General features: G+C 39.6%; 1 protein-coding gene across 1 annotated transcript in view; it reads right to left on the bottom strand.

The window, feature by feature from the left end:
• Positions 1-21,501, bottom strand: part of SND1 (staphylococcal nuclease and tudor domain containing 1) — a 450,188-nt gene that overhangs the window by 373,428 nt on the left and 55,259 nt on the right. Inside the window, exons 9-10 of the mRNA XM_058297330.2 lie at positions 19,925-20,015; positions 3,956-4,069 (exon numbers count right to left, since the gene is read on the bottom strand). Of these exons, the coding sequence (XP_058153313.1) occupies positions 3,956-4,069; positions 19,925-20,015 (205 nt within the window). The remainder of the gene's footprint in view (positions 1-3,955; positions 4,070-19,924; positions 20,016-21,501) is intronic.

Here is a 21,501-nt window from a genome sequence, read left to right as displayed (position 1 = left end):
TCCACTGGAGTGCTGTGTGTCATCCAAGCTGGCTCTCGGCCACAAGGTGTTAACATCTCCAAAGAGCGGCACTGGGCTCAGCTGACTCAACCGGCAGCAAAGCGCCACAGAAACATTACCCACCACACCAGACATGCCCAGATGGAAACTTCCTGGGGGAAATATTACACACTGTGCCTTTTAACTCTCCTGTCAGGCTTTCCAGCAATCAACCAAGCCCTAAAGAAAATCCAGAAGCAGTGGCTACCAAAGAATTCCTGGGTAATATTGCGAAGAAGGCTGCCTGGGGTGAAAGCAGCTCCTCTGACCACGCTGTTTTAGAGAGCCAAAGCCCTCCATTTGGCTACAATCATCAAATAACCAAAAAGCGGGAGTGGAAGTAACAGCTACCCTTAGACAAAACCACATTTCTTCATGTTTAATTTAAGAGAAATGAACTTGTCGCTGTGTACCAAAAAAAAAAGAAAAGATTATATTTACCCTCCTACAGCCACAACACATACATGTCTTAGAAGATCTATCTCTATCAGTTGATGCCAGGCTAGCAGAAATTATGGGGTATGGGGAAGAATCCCATTTTCCTTCCTGCCCTGATGGGTCATCATCTGGGAGCAAGCAGGAAGGCCTGGCCACAGCAGGACAGCACACCATCAGGTCACCCTTGAGGAAGCTTATGCCAAAGACGATCCCACTCCACCTACTCCAATTCCTTAATCTGCACCTTCTCCCACCTTGTTCTTCTCTTTAGGAAAAGCTCTGGTGTCACAAGCTACCAGGTTATTTTTCCTTACATTTTAAAGTTTCTGACCTCCAGAAAATGTGAAGCATTAGACCGAAGGCAATCTCCTGAGTGTGTCGTTGTCCCCTTCATCTCCAATATTTCCCAAGTACCCTGTGTTTCAGCAACTACCCCATCACTCCCCATTCCCAGACATTTTCTTTGGTGATTCTATCACCTCTGTACTAAACAGGACTGGCACATAGCCTTGCCTTGCACAAGGGCATTTGAACAAGGGGCAAGGGCAGAGAGCTTCCCTGACAGAAGAAAGGAATACATTTGTCTAATTTGTACAAAGTTGCTTTATGGGTTAACAGAGGTCATAATCCCAACATCTAGGCCTTGAATACTTGTTGGGCTCCCCCAGTAGCTGGCCGGTCTATAGTAAATGAAATTAAAATCCCAAGTCTCCAAGGGAATGTCTGATTGCCCAGTCTTTCCAGCCATGCTAGGATGCCTAATCTTTATTCCTATTACACCTATACTGCAAATCTCTGCTAACTTAAGATAGGCATAGAACAGAATTTTCCACTCATTATAAGAACTGTGGGGAATTCTGTAAGTTGAAAAGCAAGTACCCTGGATCCACCTGTGTAAAGAGGGGTGCTGACACAACATCCACAAGGTCTCATTCATACAATGTTCTCCTTCTCTGGTCCTTGAAAGATCGAGGAGGCTCACCAAAGGAAAAATAGGAACTCCTTGCTGCAGATCAGATTTTGTCTAGTATGATCTTTTCTTATAAATGCAAATTACTTTTGTCTCTTGAAATTCAAGACAAAATCCAAAATGCATGATACACATGCATGAATTCCCTGTTTAACTCCCAGCCCATTTCTTACCACTCCCTAGCATTTATCTGTCCTCTATTCCAGTCATAATACAAAGTATTTGTAGTTCATCATAGGCTCCATACTCTCTCTCCCTTCATAAGTACCCTGAGATGTTCACAGGACATGCATGAGCTGGCCCTGCCTATAGTTAGGCACCACTCAGGTTTCACAGCACTCAGGCATCATCCACTGTGGCCATTTCTCTATTCCCCAAACTGCCCCAATTCTTTTCATTGTTGTTCTCTCTGTCAGAAATTATCTTCTGCCCACTTTTCACCTCACCAACTCCTACTCATTTTTGAGGCCTCAACTTAAATGTCACTTCAAGAAGCTTTCCCAGAATACGTACGCATTCTCCTGAATTCTAAGTCTTCCTTTCATCGCATTTAGCATAAATAAAATTACTTGTGTATTTCCCTTCTGGAGTTTGAAATTCCATCAACAGTGGTTCCATGAGCTACATCCCCACAGCACAAAGTAGGCATTCAGTAAATACATGAATATGAATTTCCAGAGTTGTGCTGTCCATTACAGAAGCCACTAGCCACATGTGGCTACTGAACCTTTGAAATACATTTAAAACAATCTGAAATATATCACAAGTATAAAATACATATTAGATTTCAAAGACCTACTAAAACAAAACAAAAAAACCTGTAAAATAGCTCCTTAATTTTTTATATTCATTACATGTTAAAATAATATTTTGAATATATTAGGTCAAAAATATATATATATTTTTTTTTTTTTAACAGAGTTTCTCATCAACCATTAGACTAAGAAAAGCCCATTTTTTACTCCCTGAGGCATTCCAAAATATCTTAGAAAAACTAAAAATTCTCAGTAGATTAGTTTTTACTCCAAAAATCCTACTATTATCCTACCTAAGCTATAATGTCCCCACCCCCTGAAAACTGCTTAAAATTCTGCTATAGAGTTTTAATAACATAATGTTTTGGCTGATGATGCAGGCACAAAAATTAATGCTCAAGAATTTCAAAGCTGTGGTTGCTGTGGGAACCTTAATTCCAACTGTACAGGACAGATGCAGAACTATGGACTACTCCCAATACTGATAAAATTGGAGATTGTATATTTACTCTGTGCAATGAGGCAGAGCTACAGTTACTTAGAGAACCTAATTTTGGCATTTCTGGGCTTTCATGCATTTAAATTCTCAACCTTGCCAAAATACTGTTTGCTGCATCAAATTGCTTCCTCTATGGGGGAAAAAAAAGGAGAAAATGAACTGATTGGCCAGACATTCAAATAACCGATCCTGTGTTTTTTATGCAAGATCTGATTCAAGACAATCATGGTATGTTTATTTTACTTTTATGGGCTGTCTATAAACTCTCACATAAATGAAAACAGGGCATTAATTTCAACTTGCAAATGTACCAAGACATGTGTATGTGCAAAACATCAGAAAAGCAAATTTCACATCTATAGACCTAACAAAGAATAAACAAGGTAGATAACACACAAACTGTGTAATTAATCAAAACAGCCTAAACAGTTGCCTGTTGCACTGGCTCTCATAGAAGACCTAGTTCTATAACTTCAATACAATTACACACTTTAGTTATTAGAGGGCAAAAGATACTTGAGCATAAAATAAGACATGACCAAATAAAAAGAACGTTCAACCTCAACCCCTAAACCCAGTCCCTCATAACTCATATAGATGGAAAATGACCATGAAATTTAAAACAAAAACAAAGCTGCCTACCCTCAAGCTGAATACCGACTTACCACATTTTCATCCAGAGCATAATTTCTCAAAATTGATATGCCCAATCATACATGTTGGTCAGATAAGTTCCTCTGCAGCCAAAAGACCCATGAAATGGTAGAAAACAGTATAACATAATTATAGTTACCTTTTGTAAAAGGTGAGTAGGAAAACCCAGAGAATATATTATATACCAAGATTCATTCCTTCCTAAAGCAAAAACATCTGTAACTGTCAAATCAAAATGACCAGTAGAAACAGGCCCTACTACCATGCATGCGAGATTCAGATATTCTCCTCTCCTTATTTACAAAGAAATAAGACCCTGTTAACAACTAAAACTCATAAATCCACATATATCCCAACCAAAACTCTCCTCAACCCCCCGAAGAGGAGCATCAGAAGTGACCACCAAAAACGGGGTTGGTGAGTCAGAAGAAAACAGAGGTTTATCCAGTGGTAACTATGCTGTAAATATAGGAAATCATAGTTTGGAGATTTAAAATTCTTGTCCTTTTGCATCCCTACACATTCGTATCATACTAAACCAATTCTCCAGCTCTTTCCTATGGGTTTTGAAAAGAGGCTCTGCTCCCTCCCTCTTCTCACCTGTGTGTTCTCCCCCTCCAGCCTTGGAGGTCGGATGCTGGACAGGTGGATGGTCTTGTAGTCACCAGAGTTCAGCTTCACAACAATGGCATCAGCATTCAGCACCTGCATCACCTGTGGGAAGAAGGCAAAGATCTTAAACCTACTCTGATGGCCCCATGACATGCTAGGGAGCAAGGTCCATCCACCACAGTCACTGCCGAAAAGTAACATCAACAGCCATTTGTAGTAGATCCACTGTCATCCTACATGGCACAACAATATCAAAGAAAACTATGCTCTAATTATCAATAACCATAGACTTTATTGTGATTTCTCAATGAGGCTGAATCTACATCATTCATAAGGATGATCAATATGTGATTAACTGCAAAGCTTAAGAACTGGAAATCCAGTCTTTACATGCTATTGAAGATTTTCCTTTAAACAAGTAAAAATAAAATCCTTATCTCAATGTGAATCTAGGAAAAGAGGCAAGGGTTGAATTAGAAGAAGGTAGCAGCACTATATGAGAAAAAAACAAAATGGGAAGACCAATAGGGACCAGAAAAATCAAAGGCAAGTGAAGGGCAAAAAGAACTGTCATCTTAGTTTGGGAAAAAGAGATGCTCAGCTGCTAATCTCACAGAGAAAAACACTAAATTGCCAAGATAGTACTTCAGCTACTCTGAAAGTCACTTTTTTAGAGCACCACTGCAGTTGTTTTGAAAATATGGGACCTCACTCTCAGCTGAGTAAGATTAACTTCCAGGCTGAGGTAACTCACAAGGTTATCTATTCAAAGAGCAAAAGCACAAATATTCCACTGTGGAGGTTATCAGAACACTTCATCAGATGTATAAAATAAAATTTCATTCAAACCAGGCTTTTACCACATCAGGATTATAACTAGAACCCATAATTCAGCCAACAGTCTACAATTCACCAAATTATATTCAGAGCCTGTTGTTTCAAGGCTGTTTAGTTTTTTTGCAAGCAACACTTTGCTATAGGAAGCTACTGGCTACAAAACACGGTCACAATCCACTTCATCTGCAGAATCAAAATCATCTCTTCTGGGATTCCAACAGGCCCCATGAGGAACCACCATGAAGCTGAACAAAATTCAGGATTAACTGCCACATAATGAAGGTAGACTGGCAAAACTGCCCCCCTCTTTTTATGCATAAAACAAAAGCAGTGTGAAGACCCTATTTTGCCATCATGGATATCACAATGATAAGTATCTTAACAGAGGCCTCACTATTTCCTGGGAGTCCTCAAACCTCTGATCACAGAACATATGCATTTTTGCAGGGTCCTCCAAAAACAGCAACTCTACTCCCTACCTTTCCAAAAAGTGTAAAGAATGCTTTAAGAGACAATATAAAGAAAAACTGAAAAGCAAAAACACGGGAGAATGTAAGCATAACAGGAAATAGCAGGTGTGAGTGCCATCATACAGAATAGATGAAAAAGAAAGATGAGGGAAGCAGATGTGGCTCAAGCAATTGGGTTCCTGTCTGCCATATAGGAGGTTAAGGGTTCAATACCCAGGGCCTCCTGGTGAAGGCAAGCTGGACTGTGTGGCGACCTGGCCCACACAGAGTGCCGCCCCATGCAGGAGTACCAGTCAACATGGAGAGCTGATGCAGCGAGATGACGCCAACAAAACAAGACTCAGAGGAGAGACAATAAGAGACTTAGCAGACCAGGGAGATGAGGTGGCACAAGAGAACGATAATCTCTCTCCCACTCTGGAAGGACCCAGGATTGGTTCCCAGAGCCGCCTAATGAGAATACAAGCAGACACAGAAGAACACACAGCAAATGGACACAAAGAGCAGACAATGGAGGGAGGGGGAGAAATAAATAAATAAATCTTAAAAAAAAAAAAGGTAAGATGACAGTTGGAATCAGGATATAAATTCACAGAAGGGTGACTATGATTGGTGGATGGGATGAGAAGAGACCCCTAAGTCTACCACCATAAGTAATGGAAGTAGTGTAAATAAGAACAGCTCAGTGGCCAGAAAAGTAATGAAAGAAAGAACTGAGTAGATTAAGGAAAGGTGGGAAAATTAAATACAATTTTCTACTCTACCTAAGACTAACTTACAACCCTGAAAGCAGCAAAAAGTCAGTCTCAAATACTTAGAGCAATTCCACTATCATCTTTTTAACAGATTTTAGAATCATAAAACCTAAACACTAAAATCCAGACAGCCAGAACCCAAACCTCACCTGGCCAGAAAAACATGGTACAGATCAAGAAAAGTCAATGGCCTGATCTATGGTCACAACTGACCTAGGTTTGCTCTGATTACCTAGGTATGGGTAGCACCAAGGGTTATGATAAAGGATACTCTAAATTAAAGAGCCCTTGAAAGGCAGCCCAATCACAAAAGCAATCCATGAGTACAGAACTTAAAAAACAACCCAGTCCACTTTAGGCCCAGAATGAGATGCTTCAGGGCTCTGTCCTCCAACAGAAGCTTTGAACAATGAGGAAGAATTGTCAGAAACATCTTTCTCAAAGCTCTAGGAAATAGGTAAAGGACTGCAGTAACAGGGTTAAGTGCCAAATCAAGAAAAAGGCTCCTTAAAAAGCAGTAGACTGGAGCAGATATGGCTCAAGAAGTTGAATGCCTACCTCCCACATGGGAGGATGCGGGTTCAATTCACAATGCCTCCTAAAACACAAACAGACAACAAGCAGACAATAAGCAAACAATGAGCAAACCAACAGGAGAGCCATTGCGGTGGGGGGGGGGGGCAGCGGAGAGGTGGGGGAAGTACTAGACTACTTGTTTCAGCCACAATCACAATAATGTGTTACCATCAAGTCCAGCCATTACAGCATATTTACATCTGACCTTACTGAACATTCTACATACATCCATCATCAGCTCACCACTCTTGGCCCACAATCCATCTCCAACCAACCTATACCTCATAACCCAATTCTGAAGTCTACTCCTTGTATTTAGTTCATATCAGTGAGACCATACAACATTCCTTCTTTTGTGTCTGTTTCATTTCACTCATGATAATGTCCTCAAGAATCTCCCATATTGTCATGAGCTTCCCCAACTGATTTCTTCTTACAGCTGAATAATATTCCACTATATGAATATACCACATCTTGTTTATTCATTCATTCGTTGATAGACACTTAGGTTGCTTCCATCTTTTAGCAATTATGAATAATGCCACTATAAACATTTGTGTGCAAATATCTCTTCATATCCATGCTTTCAGTTCTTCTGAATAGTAGCAGGACTTCCATACCATAAGACAGATCTACATTTGGTTTCCTGAGGAACCACCAAATTGTCTTCCACAGAGGCTGCACCATTTTACACTCCTACCAACAGTGAGGGAGTGTTCCTATTTTTCCATATTCTAATTTCGAGGAACAATTCATTAAAATATCAAAATATCGATGTTCAAAACTAAAAAAGATTATAAAACATACAAAGAAACAGGAAGTGATGGCCCAGGCAAAGGAGACGTCAAAGCATTAGAAGCCATCAACGAGGGCCAAATCCAGAATATATCAAAGACTTAAAAAAAAAAAAAAATTCCTGAATTTGTTCAAAGAACTAAAGGAAATCAGGAAAGTGATAGATGAACACAAAGAGATATCGAGAGAGAGAGAGAAAGAGATGGATATTATGGACAGAAACCAAATAGAACTAAAGACCATAGTAATAGAAATTTAAAATTCCCTAGAAAAGTTCAACAGCAGTTTGGAGCTGGCAGAAGAAAGAGTCAGTGAACTTGAAGATAAGAAAACTGAAATCATTCAAAATGAGGACAAGAAAGAAGAAAGAATGAAGAAAAGTAAACAGAGCCTGAGGAACCTGTGGGATATCATCAAATGTCCCAATATATGCATTGAGGAAGTCCCAGAAGGAGAAGAAAGAGAGAATATTCAAAGAAATAATGGCTGAAAACTTCCCAAATTTAACAAAAGACATGAATATACATGTACAAGATGCTCAAGGAACCTCAAACAGGATAAACCCAAATAAACCCACACCACACCATGTTATAATCAAACTCTCAAATGCCAAAGATAAAGAGAAATTCTGAAAGTCACAAGAAAGAAGAAAATGTCACATAGAAAAAAGCCTGACTAATAAGTGCCAATTTCTCACTGAAACCATGAAGGCAGACAAGCAGTGGAATGACATATTTTAAGTGCTGAAGCAAAAAACTGTTATCCAAGAATTCTATATACAGCAAAACTATCTTTCAAAAACTAGGGAGAAATTAAGATATCCCCAGTTAAACAAATGCTGAGGGAATTTATCAGCACTAGATCAGCCATATAGGAGATGCATAAGACAGTTCTACAGATTGAATGGGAAAGACAATAGACAGGAGATCAAAGCCACGTGAAGAAATAAAGATCTCTGGTAAGGGTAACAATATAGGTAAACATGCCGGCACTATTTGTAATCCTACCTTTTATTTCCTATGGGATCTAAAAGGCAAATGCATAAAATGTAATGATATTCACCAAATGCAATGAATGTGCCACAATGATGAAAGATGTTGTTGATGTAGTAGGAGAGGGGGTGTGGGGTGCGGGGTATATGGGAACCTCTTATATTTTTTAATGTAACCTTTTTTGTGATCTACGTATCCTCAAAAAAATTAAAAAAGAAAAGAAAAAAAGAAAAATATAATGATAAACCAGTGTTTTTTACTTATAATATATAAATATGTCATTTGTGACAAGAATTACATGAAGGTATGAGAGACAAGGGGTATAGGAATATAGTTAGTGTATACTACTGAAGTTAAGTTGATATCAAAGCAAATGAGACTGAAACAGGTTTAGGATATTAAAATTATGCCTCATGGTGCCAACAAAGAAAACAGAGAATATGCAAGCTCATAGAAACAGAAATTAGAGTACAAGTTGCCAGTAGTGTGAGAGTAAGGGGAATGGGGAATTAATGCATAATGGGAATAGGGTTTCTTTTCTGGGAGGTGAAAAAGTTTAATTAATGGAAGGTAGTGAGGGAACCACAATATTGTGAAGGTAATTAATTCCACTGAATGGTATTCTGGGAAGTGGTTGGGATGGGAAATTTATGTTGTATATATGTTCCCACAATTAAAATGAAAAAGAAAAGAAAGAACTAAAGAGACAATGGCAATTACATGCAATACATGATCCTGGAAGAGATCTAGCAAGGAAGGAATACAGGCTCAAAGAGACATTACTGTGACATATGGAAAAAATTGGAATATATAATATAAGCATTATATCAATGTTAAATTTCTTGAACTTGACAAATGCACTTAACATGGTTACATAAGTGAATGTCCTTATTCTTAGGAAATATACGTGGTTGTAGTAAGTGTTCAAGAGGCATGATATATACAACCTACACTCAAGTGTTCAGAAAATGGATGGATGGGTAGTAGGTGGGTGGATGGGCGGATGGAGAAAATGGATGGTGGATGGGTAGATAGAAAGATACAGCAAATGTGGCAAATTGTTAAAATTGGTGGAGCTGGGTATCTTGGGGTGAGGTATGGATATGTTAGAGTTCTCTGTATGAAGTTTGCATTATTTTTGCAACTGTTTTCTAAGTTTGAAAGTACTTCAACATAACAAGTTTAGAAAAAAACAAAAACAGGTTATAACCAAAAATACAAATTCTGTAATTGAAAGAAAAAACAAAACGAGTGGAAGATCTTATTCCCATTACCATCAATACACAAAAATGCCAATACAAATGCCCACTGTAACAGAATCTCCCATACATACTCTCCTTAAAAGGGTGCCTGTAGGGTTTGAACAAATAACCAAATTAGAAAGACCCCTGCTATTCTTCATCCTTCAAAAGTCCATGTTTGGCTGAAAAAAGGAGGTAAATTACAGAATGGATAACAGACCAACCAGGGGGGTCAGGGTGGCCACAGTTTGTCTTATTCTACTATTCTACCTTCAAGACAAAGAAAATAAAAAATTCCACAATTTTTGCTATTGAGCAAAATAGCTACTATAGCAAATCAATACGGCTTCTCCCACAAAAGTACAGGTCCAATGCCCAAGGGATAATAGGATAACAGGGGTCAAACACACACATACTACAGTACTCCCTAAGTCCCCATGCTGGACAGATCGACACATGCCTCTTACACCACAACTAACTCTTACCAAGTTGTCAATAACCAGAAACAGGGAAATGCCTATAATCAAGACCTGAGATATATCTAGACATTCTCCACTCCCTAGTCAAGCTCAGGAAGGAATAAAATGACAGAAAGTATCACAGTGCTCACACCTTTGCCCCCTGATTATAGAATGTGAAGATCTAAGCATACCCCAGTGACAAGTCACTGGTATTCATCACCCCTTAAAATGCATTACCAGCAGTCTCAGTGAACGGATTGTCAAAGCTATAAACTTTAGGCCACAGCAGCAGACTCTCAGCTCGACATCTCCCTGACTAGAAACCTCCTCTTCAGGAACTGTACACTCTGACGCTGCCAGGTAAAGGAGGTATGGTTTTCTGGTGAAGGAGTGTAGGCTAAGTGCATGTGTATGTACCTGTGTGTGTGAATGTGAGTGGAATTTGTGGTTTCTATTCCTCTGTAAATTGTGTTATTACTGACAAGAGAACAAGCAGCTCCTGAGGAGAGCCATCGAATAAGCAATAAAATATTGGTTAAGAGTCACGTCCTATGCAATAAGTAAAATGCAAAATCAATTACTATCCAAAGCCTCCTCATCAGCACCAACACAGACCACATTTATAACAGTGATTTTTCTTATGTGCTTTTCATCAGGGTAACTGTAAGTATGCTGACACCACTTGCTTTCTCCACATCTCCATAATCAATCCACCCACACATACCCACCATATCACACACACATACCAAGAGATACCCTAAGGCACGAGACCAGGAATACATACAAAAAGTCACTGACTAGACACAAAACACGCAACCCAATTTCTAACCCATTTCTTGAAGTCCAATTGTAAAATGAAAAATGAGTGGTTTAACGATGCTTCCTATGGGCTAACACAAGCTGAGAGAAATGCAGAGTTCTGTTAGGGACAAGGGACATCCATCCTATCTCTCGCCCCCCATTTGGAGAGCCCTTCCACAGCACTCACCAGGTGGGGAAGAGCTGTTGTTATTAAGGTTCTTACAACCCTGCAGCATGTATAAAACAACAAAAAGAGCCTTACAATGGAGCCCCCTGGGCTACAGCAACCCTCAGAATAGCTCCCCCAGACACAATCCCCAATGGTTCCAAAGCTGCCAAAATAACCTGTTCTAGGTAAGAACAAAAGGACCATCAGCCCATATGGGCTTCTATGGGCAGCACCAGGGGAGTATCCTTGATAGGCCCAATGAGAATAGGATAAAAACGCCCTTTCTACTCTGAAATCATGATAGCTATCTTCTTTTCTGCCCGCCTAAGGCTGTACGTTTTGTCTATTCTCCCCTGGAAAAGCTGTTGAAGCAACAGCAAAAGTGTATGAAATAAGGACTATGCCATAACTGTTAAAAGTAATGTCCTATAGCTAATGTTTCAGTGTTCCACAAAAGTACAGTTGCCACCCTGTGTTCCTGACACAAAACTGACAACGATTTCCTGAGGCAAGCACCTCTAGGCACTTAGTACAACTAAACAGACTAGATACTATAATAAATACTTAAAAAGAAGCCAGGCATTAGACAAATCCCAACAGAGGGCATCCTACAAAATGCCTGACCTGTACTTCTCAAATCTGATAAGGTCATCAAGAGCAAGGAAAGTCTGAAGAACAGTCCTAGCCAAGAGGAGCCTAAGGAGACAAAATCAACCAATGTAAGGTGGGTTCTGAGATGGAATCCTGAAACAGAAAAAGGACATTAAAAAAAAACTGAGGCCATGTGAATAAACAGTGAACTTTATTTATTTTTTAAAAAGTTTTTTTTTAATTTCTCTGCCCCCTTCCCCCCTGCCCCAGTCGTCTGCTCTCTGTGTCCATTTGCTGTGTGTTCTTCCGTGCCCATTTGTATTCTTGTCAGCGGCACCCAGAATCTATGTCTCATTTTGTTGCGTCATCTTGCTGCATCAGCTTTCCGTATGTGCAGTGCCATTCCTGGGCAAGCTGCACTTTTATTGTGCTGGGCAGCTCTCCTTATGGGGTGCACTCCTTGCACATGGGGCTCCCCTACACAAGGGATACCCCTGCATTGCACGGCACTCCTTGTGCGCATCAGCACTGCGTGTGGGCCAGCTCATCACATGGTTCAGGAAGCCCTGGGTTTGAACACTGGACCTCCCATGTGGTAGGCAGAAGCCCTATCCGTTGGGCCAAATCTGCTTCCCAAAGGTGAATTTTAGTTAATAATAATTTATCAATACTGGTTCATTAATTGTAACAAATATGGCTTAACAATGTAAGATGTTAATAAGAGGAAAGGTGTGGTGGGGGGGAATTCTGTGTGCTATTTGCTCAATTTTTCTATAAACTTACACTATTCTAAAAAATTAAGTCATTTTATTTTAAAAGCCAGATACACATTTCTTTTTTTTTCTAATGTAATCATTTTCTTTTTCTTATCAGCGAGTTGGTTGACTAACTTAAACGGCAAACCAATTGTTAACCACTTTTAGGTTCTGGCAGAGGTTACCTTCCTAGCTAGACAATCCCAGGATTTCCTTTTTACTTCAAAGTCATACAACAAAAAAGCCAAAAAGTGGCTAGTACTTTTTGGTTTTCTCCATATTACCAGATAGGAATCTACTGGTAACGTCTAAGTGATACCAAGAATATTAAAAAGTATTCTTGCTTAAAAACCATCTCAAAGAGATATGATACTGAACTCCACTCAGACATTCAGAGCTATGACTGGAAGAGCAGCAAAAAAAGAGCACGGCCAACCCATATAAATTCTAGAATCCACTACATCCACAAATAACTTATATCCTGAATTCCACAATCAGACACAGCCTCCAATGCCAAAAAATTAACCACTTAGGACAATTTCCCAGAGAGAACCCTAGAAGGTAAGCTTTTTTTTTTTTTAAAGATTTATTTATTTTAATTCCCCCCCAACCCCCCCTGCCCCCCCCCCCCCCCCCCCCCCGTTGTCTGTTCTCTGTGTCTATTTTGCTGCATCTTGTTTCTTTGTCCCCTTCTGTTGTCATCAGCGGCACAGGAGGTGTGGGCGGCGCCATTCCCAGGCAGGCTGCACTTTCTTTCGTGCTGAGCGGCTCTCCTTATGGATGCACTCCTTGCGCGTGCGGCTCCCCTACACGGGGGACACCCCTGCGTGGCAGGGCACTCCTTGCGTGCATCAGCACTGCGCATGGGCCAGCTCCACACAGGTCAAGGAGGCCCGGGGTTTGAACCGCGGACCTCCCATGTGGTAGACAGACACCCTAACCACTGGGCCAAGTCTGTTTCCCAGAAGGTAAGCTTCTTGAAGACAGAAACCACTCCTAGTTCTTTGCATCTTCTCAAAGTTCAGGGACCATTTGTTCAGCTACCTAATGTGTACAGCTAGCCAGGCTGAACCCCCCCACAGTCCGGAAGGGCAGTGCGAAGACTCCACCTCGAGGACATGCTGCCACCTCACTCCATGGTGTTATTCAGGACTGGAAAATCTGCAAGACCCAAGGATCCAGCAGCAGGTCAGGGAAGCCAAGCCACGTGCTCAGGGGACCATATGGTAACAAATAGCACAGAACAGCTAAAACGCCAAGGGGAAGGCAGGCAGGAAATTGGCAGGCCATGACAGGCACAAAAGTCTCAAGCAGGCTCAGCTAATCGCTGTGAAGTGAACATGCATCTCTGCTAACCTGGAGAGACAAGGAGAGTCCTCCCTTGCATTTCATCCCTTAAGAAGTAAAACTGCTTTTAAGCAGATGATGGAAACCAGTCTTTCAACAGGCATATGTATATCATGAGAAGGCACTGTTGAGTTTCAAATTTCTCAGAAGTGAGTCTCAGGGCAGTCTCTGATCTAGGGTTTTGCAATAGTTCAAGAAATCAATTATAAAGCCCCAGAGGAGCCCGGTTAAAGAGGACATATATCATCTTTTGCAGGTTTTTCAGGTTATTCTGAAAAGTCCTGTATAATTAAATACTAAGAAATAAGGTAACTGCTCAAGAGAATACGACTATTTGTCCAGGTCTTATAATTCCATGATCCTCAGAACAGAATCCTTCAGCCAAGACTTGCAAGACTGCCAAACTATGTTCATAAAGGACCAAGACAGCATAGGGCTTTTTAAGTTCCTTCAAAAGGCAGTGTGGCCTTAACAGAAAATCTAAATCAGGTAAAATACCTACAAAACTGCACATGGGTTCTAGGGTAGAAAAAGTGATGCAGGTAATTTTTTCCTTTCCTATTTAATGCTGATAGCCAGTGCTCTACAAGGAGGGTTGGCAATCTCTGGCCAAGCGCCAGCCAGCCAGCTGTATACTGTTATAAAGTTTTATTAGAACACAGCCAGGCCCATTCACTTATATAGTTATTGTCCATGGCTATCTTCACATTACAATGGCAGCTGAAAAGCTACAATGCAGAACGTGTGGCCTGCAAGGTCTAAAATATTTACTCTATTGCCTTTTAAGAAAAAGTTGGCCAACCCCTGTCCCACAACATGTTAAAAAACAAAACACCTTATTAGTATACATTGGTTAACATTTCTGGAGAGCTATCTGGATAATATGCTCCAAATCATTCCTAAGGAAATAAGCGCCATTTACATGGAGATTTATGTAAAAAGGATATTCAAACAGACATTTTCTAAACAACAGAAAAATAATAAACTATATGAATATTAACCTCTTGCAAATTCACTAAATAAATTAGACAAAACCTCACAATAGAATACTGTATACCTATTAAAACACTAAACGCAAATGTTTACTTTGGCTCCCACCCCAAATCCTTCTTAAATGAAAATAAAGTGGATTTTTTTTTTTTTGGCACGAGCCCAAAAGAAGAAAACAGAAAATGAAAAAAAACAGTAACAGAAGTTTGGAAGCTAGAAAGGTGGATGAGCAGTAACTGACTCCACAGATTTTAGTGGTGGTGAGAAAATTCAATAATGAACCTGATTTTCTCTACAGACCCCACCCAAAAAAAAGATTCAGAAACTATCCACATCAGGTGTCTCAACTAGCGGGTAACGAATAGGTGAAGAATTTTCTTGGAGTTTTCTGTCTGTTTTTTATTATTATTATTGAAATCATGGAAATGCTCTAGTAATGATTGAAGTGATGAATGTACTACTATGTGATTATACCACATACAATTGACTGTACACTTGGGGTGATTTGTATGCTTTATTAAATGTATGAAAAAGGAAAAAAAGAAAGAGAGGGAAGGGAAGGGGGAAGGGAAGGGGGAAGGGAAGGGGGAAGGGAAGGGAGAAGGGAAGGGGGAATGGAAGGGGGAAGGGGAGGGAAGGGAAGGGGGAAGGGAAGGGGGAAGAGGGAAGAGGGAAGAGGGAAGAGGGAAGAGGGAAGAGGGAAGAGGGAAGAGGGAAGGGAAGGGAAGAAAAGATGGCCAAAAACTAGGAGTGGTTCAAAAATTAAGATTTCAAGATGTTCTCCCAAAATACCATACACAGGTTCTTTACTCATTCTTAAATAAGGCAGATAACCAAGGATCAGCAGACCTCTAAGGAAAACCTCTAATATGAAAGATAAGAGATCAAAACAACCAAAGCAACCCTGAGAATATGGAGACTGTGCAGGAAGGTTTCAAGTAAAATTATAATTACTTCCTTAGAGAGCTAAGAGATGATACTCATCTATGAAACAAACATAGGATGTTATTTGCTTTTTAATAATAAAAGAAACATTCGGAGAACAAAGAGCTCTTGGTAATTAAAAATACAGCATCATAAATGAAAAACTGAGTAGAAGGACTAAAAGATAAACATGAAAGAATAAAAAAACAAGGAGATGGAAAAGAAGAAGAAAAATTACAAGACCAGACCATAAATTCCAACATCCAAATAACAGGAGTTGCAGAAAAAAAAAAAGCAGAGAAACTAGAGGTAAACCAATAGCAACAGAGTTGTAGAAAAAGTCCCAGAACTAAAGGACTAAACACTGAAATATGCTCATACATAAACAAAGTACATCACTGTGAAATTTCAAAATGCTAAGATCCAAAAGAATTTGCTAAAAGCTCCTAGAAAGAAAACACAAATCACATGAAGATGAAGAATCAGAATGGCTTCAAGCTTCTTTAAAAAGTAAACCAATAACTAGAAAATAGTTAAAAGACAGCTATATAATGCCATTATAATTCTGAAGGAAAATGACTTCTAACTTAAAATTCTACACCCAACTAAACTATCAATCGAGTCTAAGTGTAGAAGAGAGATAAAAAATCTCAAAATATTTACCTCCCAAGCTTTCTTTCTCAGGAAGCAAGAGAGTATGTGTCACTAAAATGAAGCAATCAACCATAAAGAGGAAGTCATGGCATCCAGTAAACACAGTTCCAACCTAGGAGTAAGGCAAAGAGAATCCCAAGGGTCAGGCAAAAAGGGGAACCAGTCCAGATTGGTGCAAGTCATGGGGCTCCAGGAAAGTACTACTGAAGATGACGAAATTAACAGACTGAATGAGGGTCTTGAGAGCAGACAAAAAGGTTTGGGGGTTGAATTAGTAATTAGCATGCAGAAAAACACAACAATTTTTTAAAATTATTAACTGCAGGGACAACAAGAAATTGTGCAGGGAATGAAAAGTAATCATAATAACCACTACATGGTTCAGTGGCAACTAACATTTACAAAGTCATAAACAGTAAACATTAATCTAACCAAAATTAGGATATAATTATACTGGAAGGACTGGGGGAGAGTACATGCACCCACTAGTATATGTGTCTGAGTGAATAAAACTAACTCCTCATCCTCTATGACATGAAGGAAAGAGATAATGCCTAAAAATAAAAATTAAGAAATAGAAACATGAACATTTTATTCAGACAAAAAGATTAGTCATTAGTTGAAAACAGCTATCTCCAGGGAGAGAGAAATCAGACTACTACATTTCTTAATAAGCCTATAGAAGTCTTTTAAACTTTTATGTATGAAAAACAAAAACTTAAAAATGTAAAAATTATATAAAAAGAATACAGATCAGGGCTACTCAAAGTAGTTGCCAATTTGCAATGACATAAGGAACTTGTGCCAGAATATAAACCAACTACTTCACTAAGCACTCTGATTTCTTTTTAAATTTTGTGTATTTATTTTCTCCCCTTCCCCCTCCTCCATCCTGCCGTTTTTGCTGTGTGTCCATTCACTGTATGATTTTTTGTATCTATTTCTCTTTTTGTCTTCTCATCTTTCTCCTCTAGGAGTCACTGGGATTCGATCCTGGGGACCTATGATGTAGAGAGAGGTTCCCTGTCAATTGTACCACCTCAGTACCCGGACTCTGCTGCGCTTCACCTTGACTATCTCCTTCATCTCTCTTTTGCTGCATCATCATCTTGCTGTGTGTCTCACCTGAGCAGGTACTGGCTTACCGCACAGGCACTCGGATTGCTGCGCGGGCACTCGGCTTGCTGTGTGGGCACTCAGCTCACCTCTCAGGCACCTGGCTCACTATGAAGGCGCTCACGCTGGCTCTAGGCTCCCTATGAAGGTGCTCACGCTGGCTCTTGGCTCACCATGTAGGCACTCGGCTTGCCACACAGGCACTCACGTGGGCACTAGCTCACCACAAGGGCACTCACAGGGGAACTCAGCTTGCTGCGTAGGCATTCACGTGGGCGCTCACATGGGCACTTGGCTCGTCTCGTGAGCGCTTGGCTTATCATGTGGGCATTCATAAGAGCACGTGGCCTGCCGCGCAGGCAATGGCTCACCACACAGGCAAGCTTTCTCTTCTTCTTTTTCACCAGGAGGCCCCAGGGATTGAACCCAAGTCTCCCTATATGGTAGAAGTCTTATCACTTGAGGCACATCTGCTTCCCTGACATTTTTTTTAATAGGCAGATCTTCTTAATGAAAGAAGCAGTGCCTTAATTGACATTCTGCACAAACTTCCTAGCACTTTCCAAGGTACTGTGAGAAGAAATGATACAGATCAGGGATCAGCAAATACCTATGTAAAGGGACAGAATAAATATTTCAGGCTTTGCAGGTCTTATGATCTCTGTTGCAACAACTCAACTCTGCCTCTGTAGCACAAAAGCAGCTACAGATACAGGTAAAGGAATAGACATGGCTATGTTCCAACTTATTTATAACACTGAAATATGAATTTCATGTAATTTGCTTGTGCCACAAAATATTGTTTTCTTTCTTTCCTCCCCAACCATTTAAAAATGTAAAATTTATTCTTAGCTTGCAGGTCATACAGACACAAGTTCTCAGCTGAAACTGGCCCATGGGCCACAGTTTGCCAACCCATTATAGACAACACAATCAACTTTGTTTTAAAAAAAAAAAAAAAGGCTATGTCATGGTGGTTCATCTTGGTGGTAAGAGTATGGGTGTATTTCCTTATTTTCTTTATGCTTGTTTTCTCTTTAAAAAATAAAAATAATGCTGAAGATTTTAAAAACTCAATTGCTGTTAAAACCATTTACCTCCTAACACATTTTTCTCTCTTTTCTTTAAGCAGACCTATATCCAAGTTACCTAAATTTATGCTTAGGATTTTACCAGAGACTGACTGTTCTTCATAATCCTCAGTCAGATGATTTCCAGGGGCAATCTCCTCTATTCTGGCATTGTAATGACTAAAACCCCATTGGAATGAAAAACACCTCACTGTGAGGGAAAAAAAACAGATAACAAATAGTCCTACACTGACATCACTAAAATCAAAGACCCTTAAGAGATGATGATGAAAAATGGAAGGCCTGCCCCTTATTGGGTAAATGACCACCTTTTAATTGGGTCTCAAAATACAGAGCAGATTACAGAAAACATAATTATACCCAAGCGAGGTCCAAGGAGGTGGGGTGGCCCATGTCCATGTTTCCAAGCTAGCCCAGTCCTCAAACAGAAAGGAATCAAGGGGTCCAATCTGGTCTACGTCAAGATTTGAAAAATGCATAGGGGAGTATCCCACCAGGAACTACTATCACTCCTTCCCACTAAAAGGGGTGATTATGGTTAAAGTGACAGCTACTTGGAGACCACCTACTAAAAGAGGAAAAGAAACCACTTGAGCACTCTGTGACCTACTGCTTTGGACATCATTAAAAAAGACAGTGAAGAAGAAATTCAGCCAATTCCTCAGAGACTTTGCAGAAATTTTACCATGCTAAGAGAAACAATTTCGGAATTTCTCAGGTTAACAGTGCCACCTAGTGGCTTCGCATCCAAAACTCAAAGTGGACACTGGACCAGACACTCACTCCTCAGAGAATACAGATATTTTGCCATATTTAGCCCCATAAAAACAAAGCTTCCAGCATCTCCTGCCAAACATAAAAATAGGTTGGAAAACATTACGGTATTTTGGGGAGGCAAGGAGAACAGGTCTGCCACTCAGTGTACCAAACTGTGCAACTAAAGAAAAACATATTATGACAAGGAACCTATTCAGTAGCTCTAGTACCTTTTAGAAACTCATCCCAGGACACAGCAGCTGGGGAGAACTCTTGGAAAGAAACATTACATTAGAAAAACTTCAAAACCCCAAGAGTCCCTAAACAGAATGAAGAGAAACATTAAGATCATATATACTTGAGCATAGAGAAAGTCACCTGCTAAACAGATAAAAGAACCCCCAAAAATGAGATATTTTAAGATGGCAATGTCCACAATCCCTAAGCTTCTAATTCACAGTGAGAAATTTTGAAGTTCTTATGGTCTCCAAATCCTTACAATAAACACACATACATACACTACTGGCTTGCCTTGAAATAATCAAGAGCTGAAGCATTTCTGATGGCTCAAATCCTTGTATTTTCACTAGCCTGGCAACATACACTAAGCATATCAAGATGCTGAGAATGACTCACCTTGGCAACAAACTGCTTGTCCTTTTGGTCCAAGTTAGCAGTGGGAGGCACGTAGTCTTTCCATATTCTCAGCCTGTGATCCTTGGCAAATCTGGCAACAAACAAGGGATGCAAGATCGTTCAAACAGACTAGTTGGGCAAATGGAATCCACCATCACTATGGGAGCAAGCATACAGAATCCTATCCTAGCTCATTAACAAGGCTCCCAGGAAAAAGAACACTAGTCAAACCACAAGAGTTCTTTATATTAAAAAAAGTGTACAGCAACTGGAAATATCCAACATAACTCTTGGATTGGGGTCCGGGTGTTTAATTTTTCAAGCCCAGAGTCAGTACAAGTCCATCTGAAAATAAGCTCTTTGACATCCAGTATCCTGAGTGACTATGACAAAAGCTAGGCACTTGGGTTACAAACACACAGCAAATGCTCTTTTAACTGGGAAGCACATACATATCTAAACAACCATTTTTAAATAAACAACAACAAAAAACAATGAACAAGCATTTTTAAAAAGGAATGGGCCTGCCCAATACCCATCTTAATTATAAAAGTTATCAGCCACCCAAATCCTAGGTGGATGACATGATGCAACTGCTACTATATTACATCTAAAGACTAAGAAAAATGGACAAAAGCCCAAGAGAAATTCACTGACAAGAGTCAGAAAATCATGTTTGCAGAAAAATTTTTTTTAAATATTTTAAGCCCAGGAGGTATTTTCTGAGCCAGTCTTTGAGTAGGAAATGGGATATATGCAGATTTTTTAAAAATCCATAGAGTTGTCTTAAAAATCACAAATTACTAAAATATGATTTTCATTTCTTAGTCTAAACCTGTTTTTAATGTGAAAAAAAAAACCCTTAAAATCTTCTACTTGCTATGAAAAATGTAGACAGTACATTTTTCCATCAAGCAAAATGATAATTTACAATGGTGATATCTTTTAACAACAACAAAAAAAAAAACAAAATTGAACTTCAGAGAGTAACCAGAAGTATTTGGAACACTATCTTTGAAAGGCATTAATATCTTACAACTGATAAGGGTACTGTATCTTTCTACTTTAATCGCAGAACAACTTAAATGAGCTAAAGTTTGCTTGCTTATTTAGCAATCACTGCATTTTTCATCAGACAGTATCTACTTTTATGAAGTCTTGTAAGTATTTCTGCTTCCAGGCTACAAAAGACCTATGAAAAGGGAAGAATGCCAACAATCATTTAATTCTTGTTTTTATGCCTCAGATCTAAGTCTCAAAGGCAAAAATGTAAAGCATTATCAAGACCATTACAAGTCTAAGATTAAAATATGCTACATAACAAGCCCAAGAGTAGAAGATCATTACCAGCTGTCTGCTGCCTTCTGCTAGGGAGGTGATGACTGGGACTTTCCTTAACCATTGAGCTTTAGAATTTCCACAGCCATTTTTCTGGAACTACATCTGCTTAACCACAGGGCACTACCCAACACCATGATAAAAGAACCTCACAGTGTGTTAGCACTTAAGCTAAAACACACTTTCAAGAAATTAGAGCTTATATCTCACAACAACACTGAATGGCTTATGACCCATCA

This window comes from Dasypus novemcinctus, chromosome 5, assembly GCF_030445035.2.
Source record: "Dasypus novemcinctus isolate mDasNov1 chromosome 5, mDasNov1.1.hap2, whole genome shotgun sequence".
In the NCBI taxonomy this organism is placed as follows: domain Eukaryota; kingdom Metazoa; phylum Chordata; class Mammalia; order Cingulata; family Dasypodidae; genus Dasypus; species Dasypus novemcinctus.
The sequence above is the reverse complement of the archived record's forward strand: the minus strand, read 5'-3'. Positions and strand labels throughout refer to the sequence as shown.